The following is a 20,282-nucleotide window of genomic DNA, read 5'->3' as shown; positions in this document are numbered from 1 at the left end:
AGGAAAGTTGTGCCCTGAGACAAGGTGTGTGTTGACAGGAAAGCTGCTTTCTTTTGCACAAAATGCATTTTATTCATAAAATTTGTGCAATTATATTGCAAAGCAGTTCAAATTTCATATTACATGATGTACAATACAGATCAGTTTCATTCAATAATGTACATGAGGTATCTCACTATCCCTGCCTGCACAGGTTATATTTACAGTATTTACATTACACATCCAACATTCTCTGGTGCAAACAGCCTGAGGGGTTTAGCACAGGTTCCAGCCCCTCACTGTACTATGGCCTTAGACTGTAGCCTTTCCCATTGAGACGCCATGGTGGCTTCCCCAAGCTTTAATGTGTCCCACAGCACATAGTCTTTTTTTTTTTGACTGAACTGGAGGCATTTGCGAGCAGTGGTGAAGAGCCAAGAGAGAAAAAAAATGACATAAAAACAAAATACTGTGGATGCTGGAAATCTGAAATAAAAACAAGAAATGCTGGAAATGCTCAGCAGGTCTGGTGGCATCTGTGGAGAGAGAAACAGATTTAATGTTTCTGGTCAGTGACCCTTGGACATAATCAAGACGTTTGCAGATGACATGAAAATTGGCCGCTTGGTTGATAGTGAGGAGAATAACTGAATACTGCAAGAAGATATCAATAGACTGGTCAGGTGGGCAGAAAAGTGGCAAATGGAATTCAAATTGGACACTTTAAAGGTTAAAAAAAGAAAAGGAATACATGATTAATGGGAGGACACTGAACGGTGTAGAGAAATTGAGGGACATTGGAGTGAATGTCCACAGATCCCTGAAGGTAGCAGGACAGGTCAATAAGGTGGATCAGCAGGTATATGGAATCCTTTCCTTTTATTAGCTGAGGTATAGAATATAAGGGTGACCTGGATGTCTTTTTCAATAAGTCACTGAAATCTAACATGCAATTAAGAAGGCTAATAGTTTGTTAGCCTTTATCGCAAGAGGATTTGAGTACAGGAGCAGTGAATTCTTTCTTGAGTTTTATAGAACCGTGGTTAGACTGCACTTGCTTCCCTTACCTTAGGAAGAATATTATTGCCATAGAAGGAGTTCAACGAAGGTTCATCAGACTTGTTCCAAGCTTCGTGGAACTATCCTAGGAAGAGAGACTGCGGCTGTATTCTCTAGAGTTTCATAGAATGAGAGGTTATCTCATTGAAACCAACAAAATACTTAAAGAATAGACAGGGTAGATGCAGCCAAGATGTTTCCCCTGGTTGGGGAGTCTAGATCCATGTGACACCATTTCAAAATAAGGGGGAAGCCACACTGGCGAGAGGTGAGGAGAAATTTCTTTACTCAGAGATTGTGAATCTTTGGAATTCTCTATGCCAGAGGGCTGTGGAAGCTCTGTCATTGAGTATGTTTCAAGCAGAGACTGACAGATTTCTAAATACAAATGACATAAGGGGATATGAGGAAAGTGTGGGGAAAAGTATATTGAAGTGGATGATCAGCCATGATCATATTAAATGGCGGGGCAGGCTCAATGGGCTGAATGGCCGACTCCTGCTCCTATGTTGCTATGTTCCTAACTCCACATGATCAGCGAGGCACAGCCTCAGGAAGACTTGGCGTGTAGTGAAAACAGATATCACTGCTTCTGATCTTCACCAGAACACAGAGCGAGATGTAACATTGATCATCAAACAGACTGTGAGAGAATACAACAGAATAAAACACATGGAGAGACACTGTGGAATAACAAATAGATTTGATTGGAATGTTGAATTTTGATTGGAATGGATAAAGCACCAGAAACAGCAGATTAATTTGGGATTCTCATCATTATATTGATCTGGGACAGAAAAGAGAAACTGGAAGAAGGAAGAAAAGAAAGGATGGAACTGTTCACTTTTTTCAGCTTTTTCACTCGCCCATCAAAGCTGGATAAAAAAAGTTGCAAATAACAGAGAATTTCACCACAAAGGGAGATTAAATGCTGTCGAAACCTTGGATCGAAGGAGACCCCAACAGATCACCTGTTTAACTGTCTCCTCACTGGGGGATTTCAATCAGTGAGCAATATTATTCTCTATTTCTTTTTAGTAAATGAAACTAGAACTGCCACTCAGAGTTAATATCTGTGTTCTGACTCCTGAATAATAAAATTGTGAGTTTCTCGATATGTTCTGCTGAAAGAACTAAGAACTCTTTTCTAATTTACACACTACTATATACACACTCATCAAGCCTCCTAAGCTGGCATCCTTGGTGCTGCTCTCTCTTCTCCCAAACCTCATCTCATGTTACATCATCACTCTGACAGTGGAAGGGGTTGATTCCCCCATCATAGTAATTAGTCCTTTACATCCTTATACTACACTGTCAGTCAAAAGAAAATGGTTGGAGGGAACTTCATTTATCGAAACGCCAACAGCTGCCCGTTGTCAATCAACTCAACCCATCAGAGAGAGAGAGAGACTGTCAGAGAACTTCCTGCTTACAGTCCTGACCCTGTCATACTCAGCAGCTGCTCACCCAGACCCCACTCTCATTAACACTGAACATTGTTACCGAGACCCTTCAAATACTGTTTATAAAAGGCAGAAAAGGTCAACGTTCATCACAGATGTATTGAATAGAACAAAATTTAATATTGTCAGGCAAATCCCCCACCTGCCAAGAATGCGGCACACATTATTTTGTCATATGAACATTAAAAGTTTAAAAATTGCAATCTCTTACTGGAAATATATTTCCATGGTAATAGACAATTTTGAACTAATGGGGGATCCAGCAGTGGTCTTCCAATGTCCAAAGCTTTTAGTCACATGGCTAGCTGGCTGGTGCAGAGAGATTTGAGCCTCCAACAAGGGATGCAAAGAGACTGTTCCATATAAGGTTCTGAATCTAATTCTGAACTATTTACTATGATGGGGAATCAGTTCTGAAGCAGGGTCATTGACCTGAAATGTTAACTCTGCTTCTCTCTCCACAGATGCTGCCAAAAGAGATGCACTGGTTTTTGTCGAGATTCATGCCAAGCAGCTCTGTAACACAGGAGTCTGTGCTCTCCGGGCTGTTCCCAGGGACGCACACCAAGACAAACATCAACTGCTGCTGGAGGACTATCAATTTGGTGAAGGACGCCCTTTGGTCTGCCCGGAACTTGCTGGTCTTCCAGCGCAAAGAGTTGTCCGCGACCGAAAGTTGCAGACTGGCTCATTCCAAGGTCCAGGATTACGTGCTGAGGCACGCACTGAAGCTTGGGGCAGCCACAGAAAAGGCTCAATGGGAAAAGACCACTGTGTAAGGTCCCCCCACTAAGCTGAACTGAGAGGCTGGATCCATGGGAAACCCTTCGAACTGTATCGGGAAAATTTTGTCTGCTGTAAAATGTAAAAATGTATCTGGCACGACAAATGTGAAATGGAAGGATTGTGAGGCAACTCATGATTGCATTGAAGCAAACGGACCTCCTTTGCACTGTTTGTAATTTTTGACTTGGTGCTGATTGAAACTGTTTTGTAATGTATTTTTTTACAGATTTTTATGAATAAAGTATATTTTGGAAAAAAAATCTCCAGCATTTCTTGTTTTTATTTTTGTTCCATATAAGGAACTTGTCACATGATTAACCTGCTGCGCACCCTGGGAGCTTTTTGAATTTGTGTAACCAAACGATACTTGGTTGAAATTGATGGAAAAGTGAGAAATGTCCATGTAGATCACATGATCTCAGCAAGGGCTGAACCAAAACATGAGCACGATCTGCTTGAACACGAGCTCATGCCAGGATTTGAACCAGTTCAGGTTCAGTGACTGAAATTTCGATTTCTGAGAAAGAAACAATGTCTTCTTTAAATACTGAACCAAAACCAAGCAATCCAAAACCTGACTCAACACTGAAACCCGTAAGATCAGAAAGACGTTGTAAACCAGTTACTAAACTTGATTTGTCGATACAGTTCATTGAAGAGAAACAAAAAGAAAAATACTTTTCTTTTGAAGTGGGAAGTACTGTAATGTATTTATATATTATGTTGATGAGGTGATGACGTAAAGACATAAATAAACACTTGCTTGAACTGGCCATGCTTGGTGCCCATTTTCTCTGAGTGTGCCACCAGTATATATTACAACAAACAGCTTTCTGATCTGAAGTCTGATGTGCTCCTGCTGTGACACCAGATGATGGTCCTTCCTTTATCTGGATATTTGAGACACTGATTCATAAATTCTAACTTGGTGACACATGAAGGTTTTCAACTCCCCCAAGGCTCACCCCCTCCACACCACGCCATGAGAGAGCTATGAGAAGCAGCATTCCCTCTCAGTGCCCAGATCACTCTCACTTCTGCTTCCTGCTGCCAAACCCAATTACAGAGATCAGGCACAAATAATCATCATGGAAAGAGACATGGGCTTCAAATCCAAAGCAGAAAGGACAGGATCAGAGGAACAGCTGTTGTTCTGCGATGTGGACTTTGGTCAGAGCTGGAAACAAGCAGTTCCACAAGAAAGGGGAGAACCAGTAAATTAGAGTTGGGCCTTTCAGGAATTCTGCCAGGAAACACTCTTTCCCACAAAGGACAGTGTGATTCTGGAACTCTCCCGCTTAATAGCAGATAAACCTGAGGGTCAGTTGACAACTTCAAACCTGAAATTGAGAGATTTTTAATCCAGAGAGGTTATGAGGGTTTGTGGAATCAGAGCAGGGAGCTAGACTTAAGATACAGCTGAGTCAGGATCTACTTGAAAGGTGCAACAGGCTTGAGGGGCTGAATGGCCTAGCCCCATTTCGATGTTCCTGTGACTGCAACGGGACAGAAACAGAAAGAGCTGCAAACATACGTCGCATTTTACTCATATTTCATAGCAAACATATCTGCAGCCAGGAGCTGAAAGGGGAGAGATGACCCCCCGATGACCTGAGAATAAGTACAGAATGGCCTCCTTCAATACTGGTGATTTTATCAGGATAAGACGCTGAACATTAGAAATTAATCCAATGGGAATCGCCACCCTCCGCCTCCATGAATTGGCCATTCCAATGCTGGGATCGGGGATGTGGGTGTCTGGTTTGGGCAGAGGGTTGGCTGTGGCACCACGAACGCTCCCTCTCCACCTCCTCGCTCCATGACCCCACACAGTTTCCCATCCCCTTCCCCTCTCCACAGGCCCCCGGCAGCATCTGATCCACAGACGCTTTCCAGCAGACATCACAGGAGAGTGATCGGAATCCTGGTTCTCTCTTTCCATTTTCCCTGTCCCACCCATGGCCAATGAGGCTCCTCTCCTCCCACCCACCATGAGCGCAATTAACCCACCTTTTACATAAATTTAAACTGGGAAAGTGTCTTGTAAAGAGAACTAGCAGAGGGGAGGCTGTACCCCATCAGAGAGGATTGTGTTCCTGAATCCCCAACTCTTTTTGCCATGTTTCCATTCAATGTACACATCCTCTCCTTGGTCTGTCCCTGGAGACCTGTCATATCACATTTCACTCCAGGAGATTTCTGAAGATGTTTTCCCCATCCCTCCAGGATAGGCCTGGAGTCCCCAGCACTCCCTCCATTCTAGTACTTTCTGAAATACTACCCATGCCATTTGATAGTTAAGAGAGACAGAGGGGAACGAGGAAAATCAAGCATGGCTGAGCCTTTAGTGTTGACAAACAGGGCTTCATTCCCTGAACCAGTGCTACAGCTTTCAGAATAGAAGGAGCCTAGACAAACCTGATGGGTTCACCTGAAACAAAAGAGCTGGAGATGTTGACAGTCAGAACAGATAAAATGTGGAGGAGTGTTTGAAGCAGATGCTGTGTTGTTACTGTAGTTCTACTATGGAAGTATTTCAAGGAGATGATTCTGAATGTAATGGATCAACGTGGACCCGTCCAAGGCAAAGGTTCCAAACTTCCTTGTGGTCCAGCCTGGTTGAATGAAACTGAAGAAAACAAATCACCCAGAAGTGGAAAAGAAATATAAGGCCATGAAAGCACAGAATTCAGATGGATGCAATACCAGATGGTATGGCAAGAGTGTAAAACAGCAACAGATTGGTGAATAAAACTTTCCCATTGAATGAGACAAGAGAAGAGAAGGGTAACAATAGTGCCAGGTGAGTTATGATACTATTCACATTCCACCTTGATCTGAATAGGACTGTTATAGGGAGAGATTGAGAAGAATAGAGGAGAAATGAAAAGAATGGAGAAATAAGCACAAGGTCTTTTGATTTTAGATTGACAGACTGTAAAGTACGGGTGTCGGAAGATATAGCGTGACGTTGGTTGTGACAAGATCACAGGAAAGTTGTGCTTAGAGCTGTGCCCTGAAACAAGGTGTGTGTTGACAGGAAAGCTGCTTTCTTTTGCACAAAATGTATTTTATTCATAAAATTTATGGAAGTACATTGCAAAGCAGGCCGAATTTGATATTACATAAGATGCAATACAGATCAATTTATTTCACTACAGTACATGAGGTATCTCACTATATCTGTCTGCACAGGTTATATTTTCAGTAATTACATTATGCATCAAACATTCTCTGGTGCAGACAGACCAAGGGGTTTTACCCGGGTTCCAGTCCCTCACTGCACAATGGCCTTCTTTGGCCTCCTTGTCTCGAGAGACAATCGGTAAGTGCTGGAGGTGGTCAGTGGTTTGTGAAACAGCACCTGGAGTGGCTTTAAAGGCCAATTCTAGAGTGACAGACTCTTCCACAGGTGCTGCAGATAAAATTGGTTGTCGGGGCTGTTACACAGTTGGTTCGCTCCTTGCGCTTCTGTCTTTTTTCCTGCCAACAGCTAAGTCTCTTCAACTCACCAAACTTTCGCCCCGCCTTTATGGCTGTCCGTCAGCTCAGGCGAACACTGGTAACTGATTCCCACGACTTGTGGTCAATGTCACAGGACTTCATGTCGCGTTTGCAGACGTCTTTAAAGCAGAGACATGGACGGCCGGTGGGTCTGATACCAGTGACGAGCTCATTGTACAATGTGTCCTTGGGGATCCTGCAATCTTCCATGCAGCTCACATGGCCAATCCATCTCAAGCGCCGTTGGCTCAGTAGGGTGTATATGCTGGGGATGTTGGCCTCCTTGAGGACTTCTGCAATGGAGATACAGTCCTGCCACATGATGCCAAGGATTCTCCGGAGGCAGCGAAGATGGAATGAGTTGAGATATTGCTCTTGGCTGACATACGTTGTCTTAGACTTCAGCCTTTCCCCGTTGAGACTCCATGCTGGCTTCCCCAAGCTTTAATGCGTCCAGCACATAGTCATGGACGTTGCAATGTGCCAGTCTGCAACACTCGGTCATGGACAGCTCTTTGCACTGGAATACCTGTCCCACGGCCGGGCTCGTTCTCAATAGAGATCATTTCAAATGAACATTTCCTAAATCCACGCATTCTCTCTCACAATAAAGAGAACAGGATGTCTGGCAGATTCAGTGTGAGACGATAACACTGCCGGGTAAAGGCCACTTTCCAACTCCAATCTTAACACAGGAGATTCCCCAAACAGCTGCAATAAGGTGTTTGTAAACTGCTGGAAGCGGATGTGTGTGGAAATGGTGATGTTACTGAGGAGGTTCCTTGTTATGGAATGGACTGTGTTTTGGTGGGAATATTACTGAGTGTTAATTGTAGCAGGATCATATTTAAAAACACCGGCTTTCTGGAAAGCTTTGACTATGAAGGCCGAGTCTGGAAGGGTTTGTGTGGAGAGCTGGGTTTCGGTTCTACTGTTAATAAAGGGTTTGAAATTGGCAGCCCGGAGGAAACTGGAGGTGGAGCTGAAAGATGAGAGGCCGTTCTCTCTCTGTCTGTCACTCTGGGTGTCTCCTCCCCTCCCGCTCTCTGTTTAATCTTCACTCTGTCTCCTCCCCTCACTGCACTTCTCAGCCAGGTCCGGGCGGCCGCTATAAAAAGGAGCCTGAAGGATTCTGTTTCTCATATCCAGCAGTGACCTGAGTGAAGAATTATCATGTCAGGCAGAGGCTCGGATCCGCAGTCCGTGCGCAGACTGATGAGCATCTGCGACCAGTTCACACTGGCCTCGGGAGCCAATGTTAACCACGGCAAGAGCGAGGCCATGTTCTTTGGGAACTGGGCTGACCGATCCTTTGTCCCCTTCACCGTCAGGTCAGACTACCTGAAGGTGCTGGGGATATGGTTCGGAAGGGCCGGGGCGTGCACCAAAACCTGGGAGGAGCGAGTAGCCAAGGTACAACAAAAGTTGAGCATTTGGGGGCAGTGATCTCTCTCCATTGTGGGTAAGAACCTGGTCATCAGGTGCGAGGCGGTCACGTTGTTTAGTTTTAGTTTAGTTCAGACATACAGCACTGAAACAAACCCTTTGGCCCACCGAGTCTGTGCCGATCATCAACCACCCATTTTATACTAATCCTACACTAATTCCATATTCCTGCCATATCCCCACCTGTCCCTATATTTCCCTACCACCTACCTACACTAGGGGCAATTTATAATGGCCAATTTACCTTTCAACCTGCAAGTCTTTGGCATGTGGGAGGAAACCGGAGCACCCGGAGGAAACCCACGCAGGCACAGGGAGAACTTGCAAACTCCACACAGGCAGTACCCAGAATTGAACACGGGGTGATGGAGTTGTGAGGCTGCGGCGCTAACCACTGCGCCGCCCTGTGTTGCTCTACGTGGTGCAGGTCTGGCCCATACACCACTCCTGCGCTGTGGCAGTCACCCGAGCCATTTTCCGCTTCATCTGGGGATCTAAAATGGACCGGATCCAGAGGGACACGATGTTCAAATCTCTGGACAAGGGCGGCAAAAATGTACCCAACGTGGCCCTCATCCTGATGATCACCTTCGTGTGCGGCTGCATCAAGCCGTGTGTAGATCTCCAGTACGCAAACTCCAAGTGTTACTACGTGCTGAGGTTCTATCTGTCCCCGGTGTTGTGAAGGATGGGCCTGGTCACATTGCCGCAGAACGCTCCATCAAGTTGGACCGTGCCGTACCACCAATCCTTCGTGGAGCAGTTTCTGCGGGAAAACACCTTTGACCACCGATCCATCAGGCAGTGGTCTGCACGGAATGTCCTCAAGGCCCTACAGAAAAAGGAAACGGTGGATCCTGTCGGATGGTTCCCCGAGCAGACCGCCAAAGTCATTTGGCGGAATGCCTCATCACCAGAACTTTCAAACAAGCACCAAGATGCATCCTGGCTGGTGGTGAGAAGAGCCTTCCCCGTCAGATCCTTCATGCACACCCGAAGTCTCGCCTCCTCTGCACAATGCCCCCGCGGTGGCTGTGGTGGGGAAGAGACGGTTGCCCACCTCCTCCTGGAATGTGTCTTTGCAAAGCAGATGTGGAAAGAGATGCAGTGGTTTTTGTCGAGGTTCATCCCAAGCAGCTCTGTAACACAGGAGTCTGTGCTCTACGGGCTGTTCCCAGGGACGAACTCCGAGACAAACATCAACTGCTGCTGGAGGACTATCAACTCGGTGAAAGACGCCATTTGGTCTGCCCGAAACTTGCTGGTCTTCCAGCTCAAAGAGTTGTCCACGACTGAAAGTTGCAGACTGGCACATTCCAAGGTCCAGGACTACGTGCTGAGGGACGCACTAAAGCTTGGGGCAGCCACAGGAAAGGCTCAATGGGGAAAGACCACAGTGTAAGGTCCCCCCCACCAAGCTGAACTGAGGGGCTGGATTCATGGGAAACCCCTCGAACTTTATCGGGAAAATTTTGTGTGCTGTAAATGTAAAAATGTATTTGGCATGAAGGGTTGTGAGGCAACTCAAAATTGTACAGAAGGAAACTGATCACCTTTGCACTGTTGGTATTTTTTGACTTGATGCTGTTTTAAACTGTTTGGGAATGTAATTTTTACAGATTTTTAAGAATAAAGTATATTTTGGAAATAAAAAAATGTCAGGCAGAGGTAAAGGAGGCAAAGGACTGGGCAAAGGGGGAGCAAAGCGGCACCGCACAGTGCTTCGTGATAATATCCAGGGCATCACCAAACCAGCAATCCGCCGCCTGGCTCGCTGTGGCGGGGTCAAGCGGATCTCGGGTTTGATCTATGAGGAGACTCGCGGGGTGTTGAAGGTTTTCCTGGAGAATGTGATCAGTGATGCGGTCACCTATACTGAGCACGCCAAGCGCAAGAAGGTCACTGCCATGGATGTGGTGTACGCTCTGAAACGGCAGGGCCGCACTCTCTACGGATTCAGCGGTTGAACAACCAGCCCCTTTCCTGCAAACACACAACAAAGGCTCTTCCAAGAGCCACCCACCGCCTCACAGAGAGAGCAGTGACCTGGAAACGGGAGATCGGATAGGTTGTTTAGAACTGTCTGGAATAAATCTGCGCTGTGTTCGGGTAGAAGCCTGGAATCCCTGAGTTTGACATTTCAATTGCAGCAAGGATGTGCAGTGGATTTGAGTTTCTAAACGGGCTGTGTAAACAGCGCCTGAGGCTCCACACTTAGTTATTTCCCCAGTCCACACATGCCCTCAGTGAAAATCCACATCACTCTGGAATTCCCGCAGTTTGAGCCCGCGCTCACTTCTGATTGGTCACCCTCTTCCCATTCGCATGTCTTAACCAATCGCAGAGCCTCGAATTAGAAAATACAGCAAATCATTGGCTTAAATTGTCGTCCTAACACAGTTTGAATTCGAAAAAGGCGCCAATTTCAGTGTCGGAAAGAAGCGATTACTGGAAAATCTATTTAAAGTTTTTGGTAAAATATTTTCCCGTAACCTTGACCCTTTCTTATCGCCACAAATTCCTGGTGCTATTTTACGCACAGCTTTAATCTGTCATTTATTTCCCACTCCATGGAAAAATACTCCATTCAGCAATCCTTCAGGGACCAATAACTCAAACTGGGTGTGGAAGTGATAAATTACAGACTATGGGTAATTCCCCTTCACACAGGCTTCAGGGGGACAGTGAGAAGTCACTGAAATATTTACTTAAACATATTAAATAGTTCCTAATCTGTTCTGATACTGACATGCTAGAATTAGACAATAAACAGCCCTTTCACAGAGACTGTGGGTGGCTCTGAAAAGAGCCTTTGGGTTATTGGATGACATTTTGGCCGCTTTACTTTTTCTGGGAGCTCTGAGCGCTGGTTTTCTTGGGCAGCAGCACGGCCTGGATATTAGGCAGCACCCCGCCCTGAGCGATGGTCACCCCTCCCAGCAACTTGTTGAGCTCCTCTTCGTTGCGGACGGCCAGCTGCAGGTGTCTGGAGATGATACGGGTCTTCTTGTTGTCCCGGGCCGCGTTACCGGCTAGCTCGAGGATTTCAGCGGTCAGATACTCGAGCACAGCAGCCAGATAGACCGGAGCTCCGGCACCCACACGCTCAGCATAGTTGCCCTTTCTCAGGAGCCTGTGAACTCGGCCCACCGGGAACTGCAGTCCAGCCCGGGAGGAGCGAGACTTGGCCTTGGCCCGAGCTTTCCCGCTGGTCTTTCCTCTTCCAGACATTTTCACAATCTCACAAATGTTTTAACAAAGAATGGTTAATTTACGCAGCATTTACTTTACTTATAGACTGAGAATTTTCCTCAATGGTCGGGACCTAATTCACTTCATTTGCCTATATTCTTCACCAATCAGGTCACTGACAAACAGAAGAGGGCGGGATTTACCCACCACGACATCAGAAGCAGAGAATTGTTCAATTTCAAAAAGCCCGCCAATTTCATTGCTGGAAAGGAGCGGATTAAAATAAATGTAATTCTTCATCAAAAATTTAAAATCCCTTCTCTGTATTTTGTTTTATTCAACTTGTAAAATGTTGTTTAAATTGTGGCTCATTCTACAATCGCTTTCAAACTGTCCCTGGTGGGAATAAATACCTGTTCATTGCATTGGCCTGAAGTGAAACATTGTTTAGTTTTCAATCAGAGCTCAGTGTCCTTCTGTGAAAAGAGGGAGCCGGAAGGAGTTCTGGAACTGCCCTTAACCTGCTCTGTAATAATCCCATCCCAGGTTGTTGCACTGCGGAGAGTTGCTGTTAATAAAATCATTAAGGGATTAAGGTCTAACCCTCAACACTGAAAGCAGCTATTAATACGGTCATTCAGGGGCTGTGAAAAAAAACAGTACAATAACAGCTTTAAGCAAAAAGGTGAAGACGGGTGAGCTGATTATGGGTTCTTGTAAGGTTGAAGGTACAGCAAACACAGCAGTAGGATCCTTATGATATTATACATTGTCTTTAAGTGATTTAATAGAGATGTTCGGATGCAGCTTTTTCAGAGAGATTGTGGGTGGTTCTTAAAAGAGCCGTTGTGTTTGGGATGCTTTTCAGTCCATTGTGCAGTTTTACTTGGAGCTGGTGTACTTGGTCACCGCCTTTGTCCCTTCCGACACGGCGTGCTTGGCCAGCTCCCCGGGCTGTAGCAGGCGCACGGTGGTCTGGATCTCCCGGGAGCTGATGCTGCTGCGCTTGTTGTAATGGGCCAGGCGGGAAACCTCGCCCGCGATGCGCTCGAAAATATCGTTCACAAACGAGTTCATGATGCTCATGGCCTTGGAGGAGATGCCGGTGTCGGGGTGAACCTGCTTCATCACTTTGTAGATGCAGATGGAGTAACTCTCCTTCTTCGACTTTCTCCGCTTCTTACCGCCCTTTGCTGACGGTTTACTCACAGTTTTCTTGGCGCCCTTCTTAGCAGCTGCTTTCTTCTTCTCCTCAACCATCTTCAGTTTCAATTTCAGACACAGAAATAAACCAAACCCCTTCCGAGTGCGGATTAAATAGACAATCCCACAGCTCTATGCTAATGAGGGATGGGGGAAAGTAAAGATTGTGATTGGGTGATTGGGAGAGATGTCACAATGGTTTTATTTTGTAATACTCTAATTGGTCTCTTTCGCCATCCAATCAGATTTAACATCTGCAACCAATCACAAACTCTCTCACTGCATTCAGGAATTACATTTCCCAAAGGCTCTCTCAAGCCCCAGTTTCTATTGAAAAATCCACCGGGAAATGTCGCCTGGCTGTGAGGATCCCTTATTTTCAGCAGCTTCTCACATTCCGGCCTCTCTAAATTGAGCGCTTTGTTGGGCGGAAATATTTATTCAGGCAGTTTCAACAGCTCAGAGCCGTCACTGGGTTAGAAACCAGAAATGGGAATTCGGGTCACAAACAAGGAGTTTATGCTGAACTTTTATAAATTAAATCACTAGTTATCGGCCTGAGCTGGAGCATTTCTAATTCTAGGTTCCACACTTCAGCAGGGATATCAAGGCCTGAGAGAGAGTGCAGAGGTGATTGACCAGAATGGTTCAAGAGATGCGGGAAAGAATAGCAAAGCTGGAATCATTCTTCTTGGAGCAGAGATGTTAATGTAATATTTAATAGTTGTGTTCTACATTGTAATGGGTTTAAGAGGAACTGTTCCCACTGGCAGAAAGGTCTGTAACCAGTGGACACAGAATTGTTAAAAGAATCAGAGGGGGAGACGAGGTGATATTTTAACACGCGTTCTGATGATCAGAAATGTACTGCTTGAAAAGGGAGGTGAAAACAGATTCAATAATAACTTTCCTGAGGGAATTGAATCATTACATGATGGGGAAATTACAGGGCAATGTGTAAATGACAGGGAGGTGGAACTGATTAGATAATTCGTTCAAAGAGCGGGCACAATTGTTCAAATGAACTCTTTCTGTGCTGTAAAATTGTGATTTATTGCTGTTCAGAAACACCCTGATAAACAGCCAAACTCTGTTTGAGATCTGCAACAGTAACTAGGCTGAAACAGGTCTTTAATCAAATTTTGGTCTTAGACTCACAGTATCAGTGAATAGTTACAACACAATAGGAGGCCATTCAGCCCATTGATTCCATGCCAGCTTATTGGCCTTTCTTCCGCCCTGCATATTTTTCATTTCAATTACTTATCCAATTCCCTTTTGAAAGTTATGATTGAATCTGCCTTCTTCAGCCTATCAGGCAATGCATCCCAGATCCTAATCATTCACTCCATGAAAAATGTTTTTCATCATGTCGCCTTTCGGTTCACCAGTTTTAAACACCTGGAACTGAGCTGAGTATTTTATTGGCTGTGATTATAGCATCAGAAAGCAAAAGACAGCGGCCAAGTCCCAAAATCCACAGAAAGACTCAATATATTGCTCCGTGTGAGTGATGCTGTTAGAGCAGTGAGCATAGCTGCCTTCCAAACAGCTGGAATAAAAACAGAAAATGCTGGAAATACTCAGCAGGTCAGGCAGCATCTGTGGAGAGAGAACAGAGTTAATGTTTCAGGTCAATGACCTTCCAAGCAGCTGTGCCCGGGTTTGATTCCCAGCCATGACAGTTTGGCGTTCCTTAAATTCCTCAGATGAGAAACTGAAAGATAGGAACTGAGTTGGGTACTGTCTCAAAGGAATTTTGTTTCCCAAACCAAGAAGTGTATAATTTGAATAAACATATTTCCAACACTGATTTCCTTCAAATTAAAGTTCAATTGAACTTTGATTTTACTCCTTTTCATTGATAATTATTATTTGACCTGAATCATACAGTGGACTCAGAATAGAATTACTCAGATTCATTTTCCCACAGCTATTCCCATTCCTTATAAAAATAACAATTCCTGGACTCTAGAAGCTGTGGATTGGAGGGTAACAAACATATCCGCACTATTCAAGAAAGGAAGGAGAGAGAAAGCAAGGAACTGGAGGCCAGTTTGCCTGACATCAGCAATGGGTAATATGCTACAATCTATTATTACAGACGTGGTAAAGGGTGATGTGGAATATCAGAATATGGTTGGGCAGAGTCAACATGGATTTATTAAAAGGAAATTGTCAATGATAAATTATTAGAATATGGAGAGGTTGTAACTGCCAGGGCAGATAAGGGGAACCAGTGGATGTAGTCTGTTTGGATTGTCAAAAAGCATTCAATAAGTTATCAAACAAGAGGTTATTACACCAATGTAGGTCCCATGCAATTTGGGGATAATATATTAGTATAGATTGAGTAATTGTTAATAGACAAAAAACAAAGAGTAGGGATCATTTTCTCTGGGAAAGCTGTAAGTAGTTGGGTACTGCAAGGATTGGTGCTCGGGACTCAGTTATTTACATTCTGTATCAATGACTTAGATGAGGTGACCGAATGCAATGTTATCCATGTTTGCTGATGATATAAAGTGAGGTGGCAAAGTATACTGTGAGGAAGATGCAAAGATATGTTTGTCTTTATTGCAAAGAGATTAGAGTAGGAGTATTTATTGCAATTATACAGGCCTTGGTGAGATCACACTTGGACAGCTGTGCAGTTTTGGTCCACTTATCTAAGGAAGGGTATACTTGCCTGAGAGGGAGTGCAGAGATGTGTCAGTAGACTTCTTCCTAGGATGAGGGGATTGTCCTACGAGAAGAGATTGAATAGACTAGGCCTCTATTCCCTAGAATTCAGAAGAGTGAGAGGTAATCTCCCTGGCACATAAAAAGCTTAGTGGCTTGACATGGTAAATGCTGGATGTTTCCTCTAGCTGGGCAATCTAGAATGAAAGGTTACAGTCTCAGTATAAAGGGCTTGGTCATATTTAACTGAGAAGAGGAGATTTTTATTCAGTCAAAGGGTGATGAATCTTTGGAATTCTCTATCCCAGAGAGCTCTGGATGCTCAATCATTGGGTATATCCAAGAGAGAGATCGATAGGTTTTTGGATACTAAGGGAATCAAGGGGGCTCTGCCAGTGTGGTAAGATGGAGTTGAGGTATGAGAACAGCTGTTATCTTATTGAATGGTGGAACTATTTCGATGGGCAGAGTGGCCACTCCTGCTCTTATTTCTTATGTAAACTTCCATTCCTTCCCAGGGATTGTTTTATTCTTCAAAAAGAGAAATACTGCAGTCGCTAGAAATCTGAATAACAGAAGGTGCTAGAAACACTCAGCAGTTCCAGAAGCATGTGTGGAGAGAAGAAGGTAGGGGCAATGTTTCAGGTCCATAGAAGGGTCACAGAACTGGACAATTAACCCGAGCTTCTTTTCTCCACAGTTGTTTCCGGACTGGCTGAGTGTTTCCAGAATTTTAGCTTTTTTTCTTTCTATATGTTCTCTCTTTCCCTTTTGAATGTTTGCTGTGAAATTTTCAGCATTGTGCTCAGTTCTTTGTGTAGTTATGTTTTCTTTATTTGAAGTAATGCAAATAGTATCCTGAAAAATCAGACAGAAATACTGCTCAATGGAGTGTAATATATAACAGGGCACATTTACAAATATCAGATCAATGCAGTCAAACACTTTGATTAAGAATTGATTACTTTTATGTATTTTATTTAGAGATACAGCACTGAAATAGACCCTTCGGCCCACCGAGTCTGTACTGACCAACAACCATCCATTTATACTAACCCTGCAGTAATCCCATATTCCCTATCACCGACCTACACTAGGGGCAATTTATAATGGCCAATTTACCTATCAACCTGCAAGTCTTTGGGAGGAAACCGAAAACCCACGCGGTCACAGGGAGAACTGGCAAACTCTGCACAGACAATACCCAGAATCGAACCCAGGTCCCTGGAGCTGTGAGGCTGCAGTGCTAACCACTGCGCCACTGAGCAGTATAAAAATGTGAAGCAATATGAGTGTAGCACAAAATGTATTACCTCACATTACCTGCTTATTAACCCTGACAGACTGTGCCAATTTCTGCTTCTATGTTGCAGTTCTCCCTTTCAGCTAGCAAATGTCAGCAATCTGCGACACAGTGCAGTTTTGCAGATCAGACAGTCAGTCACAACATGCAATAATTGTTCAGATTATGTAGGACAGGTGGGATTTAGAAATACTGGGAATGGAGATGAGTTGTTATTGCACTGAGTTTGCCCAAAGATTAGAGACAACATTGTGGCAAATCAGTCTGTTGTTCTGTACATGAGAATGAGAATCATTCTGTATTTGTGGCTGTCAGTATCTATTACTGAGTGGGAGTGAGGGATTCATGCTGCATTGGTCAGTCTCTGGTACACAGTGTCATATTCACTCTGAATGTATAAGGCTCTGGAACTGTTTGTGTGTGTGGAATTCGTTTTGTATCTGTCAATCTCTGGTACTATATATGAATGCGGCATATATGTTATAGCTCTCAGTGTCACTGAAGATGTGTGTGGGTTTCATTTGATATCTGTCAGCCTCTGTTTCTGTACACGACTGTCAGATTCATACTGTGCCAAAATGTCCCTGTTGCTGTATGTAACTGTGTGATTCATTCTGTATCTGTCATTCCCTGGTATTATGTGTCAGTATAGACTCATTCTGTATCCCAGTCACATGCACTGTATTTGAGTGTGCGATTAATTTTGTACTTTTAAGTCACTGATATTATATGTAAGTGTTGGATTACTGTTGGATCTCTCAGTTATTCGTTTCTGTTGTGAACTTGGGTTGAATTTAACATCTGTCAGTCTCTGGTACTGTCCATGAATGTGGGTTTTGTTCAATATCAGTCAGTCTCAGGTACTGCCTGTGAGTGTGGGTTTTGTTCAGTATCTGTCAGTCTCAGGTACTGCCTGTGAGTGTGGGCTTTGTTCAGTATCTGTCAGTCTCAGGTACTGCCTGTGTGTGTGAGTTTTGTTCACTATCTGTCAGTCTCTGGTACTGCCTGTGTGTGGGATGCATTCATTAGCCATTAATCTCTGGGTTAGTTTGTCATTCTGGATTCACTCCACACAGAATTACATAGTATTAATAGTCCAACTTGGGAAGGGGCCATACTGGACCTGGTGTTGGGGAATGAGCCCGGCCAGGTTGTTGAAGTTTCAGTAGGGGACTACTTTGGGAATAGTGATCACAATTCCGTAAGTTTTAGAGTACTCATGGACAAAGATGAGAGTGGTCCTAAAGGAAGAGTGCTAAATTGGGGGAAGGCCAACTACACCAAAATTCGGCAGGAGCTGGGGAATGTAGATTGGGAGCAGCTGTTTGAAAATAAATCCACATTAGATATGTGGGAGGCTTTTAAAGAGAGGTTGATAAGCGTGCAGGAAAGAAATGTTCCTGTGAAAATGAGGGATAGAAATGGCAAGATTAGGGAACCATGGATGACAGGTGAAAATGTGAAACTAGCTAAGAGGAAAAAGGAAGCATACAGAAGGTCTAGGCAGCTGAAGAAAGACGAAGCTTTGGAAGAATATCGGGAATGTAGGACCAATCTGAAATGAGGAATTAAGAGGGCGAAAAGGGGTCATGAAATATCTTTAGCAAACAGGGTTAAGGAAAATCCCAAAGCCTTTTATTCATATATAAGGAGCAAGAGGGTAACCAGAGAAAGGATTGGCCCACTCAAGGACAAAGGAGGAAAATTATACGTGGAGTCAGAGAAAATGGGTGAGATTCTAAACGAGTACTTTGCATCGGTATTCACCGAGGAGAGGGACATGACGGATGTTGAGGTTAGGGATAGATGTTTGATTACTCGAGGTCAAGTCGGCATAAGGAGGGAGGAAGTGTTGGGTATTCTAAAAGGCATTAAGGTGGACAATTCCACAGGTCCGGATGGGATCTATCCCAGGTTACTGAGGGAAGCGAGAGAGGAAATAGCTGGGGCCTTAACAGATATCTTTGCAGCATCCTTAAACACGGGTGAGGTCCCGGAGGACTGGAGAATTGCTAATGTTGTCCCCTTGTTTAAGAAGGGTAGCAGGGATAATCCAGGTAATTATAGACCGGTGAGTCTGACGTCAGTGGTAGGGAAGCTGCTGGAGAAGATACTGAGGGATAGGATCTATTCCCATTTGGAAGAAAATGGGCTTATCAGTGATAGGCAACATGGTTTTGTGCAGGGAAGGTCATGTCTTACCAACTTAATAGAATTCTTTGAGGAAGTGACAAAGTTGATTGATGAGGGAAGGGCTGTAGATGTCATATACATGGACTTCAGTAAGGCGTTTGATAAGGTTCCCCATGATAGGTTGATGGAGAAAGTGAAGTCGCATGAGGTCCAGGGTGTACTAGCTAGATGGAAAAAGAACTGGCTGGGCAACAGGAGACAGAGAGTACCATTGGAAGGGAGTTTCTCAAAATGGAGACGTGTGACCAGTGGTGTTCCACAGGGATCCTTGCTGCGACCACTGTTGTTTGTGATATACATAAATGATTTGGAGGAAAATATAGGTGGTCTGATTAGCAAGTTTGCAGACGACACTAAGATTGGTGGAGTAGCAGATAGTGAAGGGGACTGTCAGAGAATACAGCAGAATATAGATAGATTGGAGAGTTGGGCAGAGAAATGGCAGATGGAGCTCAATCCGAGCAAATGCGAGGTGATGCATTTTGGAAGATCCAATTCAAGAGCGAACAATACAATAAATGGAAAAGTCCTGGGGAAAATTGATGTCCAGAGAGATTTGGGTGTTCAGGTCCATTGTTCCCTCAAGGTGGCAACGCAGGTCAATAGAGTGGTCAAGAAGGCATACGGCATGCTTTCCTTCATCGGACGGGGTATTGAGTACAAGAGTTGGCAGGTCATGTTACAGTTGTATCAGACTTTGATTCGGCCACATTTGGAATACTGCGTGCAGTTCTGGTCGCCACATTACCAAAAGGATGTAGATGCTTCGGAGAGGGTGCAGAGGAGGTTCACCAGGATGTTGCCTGGTATGGAGGGCGCTAGCTATGAAGAGAGGTTGAGTAGATTAGGATTATTTTCATTAGAAAGACGGAGGTTGAGGGGGGACCTGATTGAGATGTACAAAATCATGAGAGGTATAGACAGGGTGGATAGCAAGAAGCTTTTTCCCAGAGTGGGGCATTCAATTACACGGGGTCACGAGTTCAAAGTGAGAGGGGAAAAGTTTAGGGGGGATATGCGTGGAAAGTTCTTTACGCAGAGGGTGGTGGGTGCCTGGAACGCGTTTCCAGCGGAGGTGGTAGACGCGGGCACGATCGCGTCTTTTAAGATGTATCTAGACAGATACATGAATGGGCAGGAAGCAAAGAGATACAGACCCTTAGAAAATAGGCGACAGGTTTAGATAGAGGATCTGGATCGGCGCAGGCTTGGAGGGCCGAAGGGCCTGTTCCTGTGCTGTAATTTTCTTTGTTCTTTTTTCTTTATTTACAGCACAGAGACAGGCCATTCTGCCCAAGTGCCGGTAGTTCCAATGAGCTTACTCGAACCCTACTTCATCTAATCCTATCAGCAAATCCCTTGAATTGTTTCTGCTTCATTTAATCATTTAGTTTGCTGTTAAATGTAACAATGTTCATCAGCTCAAGTGCTGTTAAAGCAGGGTAAAGAAGTTTCCCCTGAGTTATTTA

General features: G+C 44.4%; 2 protein-coding genes across 2 annotated transcripts; both read right to left on the bottom strand.

Annotated features, from left to right (window-relative positions):
• Positions 1-11,081: 11,081 nt before the first annotated feature.
• Positions 11,082-11,471, bottom strand: LOC137366431 (histone H2AX-like). Its single transcript, XM_068028284.1, has one exon. It carries the CDS (start codon positions 11,469-11,471, stop codon positions 11,082-11,084), a length of 390 nt encoding a protein of 129 aa, XP_067884385.1.
• Positions 11,472-12,314: 843 nt separating this feature from the next.
• On the bottom strand, positions 12,315-12,662 carry LOC137366429 (histone H2B-like; the record flags this gene model as incomplete). The annotated part of the gene is made up of 1 exon (XM_068028281.1): positions 12,315-12,662. A coding segment is annotated over one exon (348 nt), but the record flags the coding sequence as incomplete, so codon positions are not given.
• Between the last annotated feature and the right edge of the window lie 7,620 nt (positions 12,663-20,282).

This window comes from Heterodontus francisci, unplaced genomic scaffold (assembly GCF_036365525.1).
Source record: "Heterodontus francisci isolate sHetFra1 unplaced genomic scaffold, sHetFra1.hap1 HAP1_SCAFFOLD_88, whole genome shotgun sequence".
Classification (NCBI taxonomy): Eukaryota; Metazoa; Chordata; class Chondrichthyes; order Heterodontiformes; family Heterodontidae; genus Heterodontus; species Heterodontus francisci.
The sequence above is the reverse complement of the archived record's forward strand: the minus strand, read 5'-3'. Positions and strand labels throughout refer to the sequence as shown.

What these genes read in the sequence shown, in the direction of transcription:
- LOC137366431 (XM_068028284.1), bottom strand. Translation starts at nt 11,471, where the DNA reads ATGTCTGGAAGAGGAAAGACCAGCGGGAAAGCTCGGGCCAAGGCCAAG.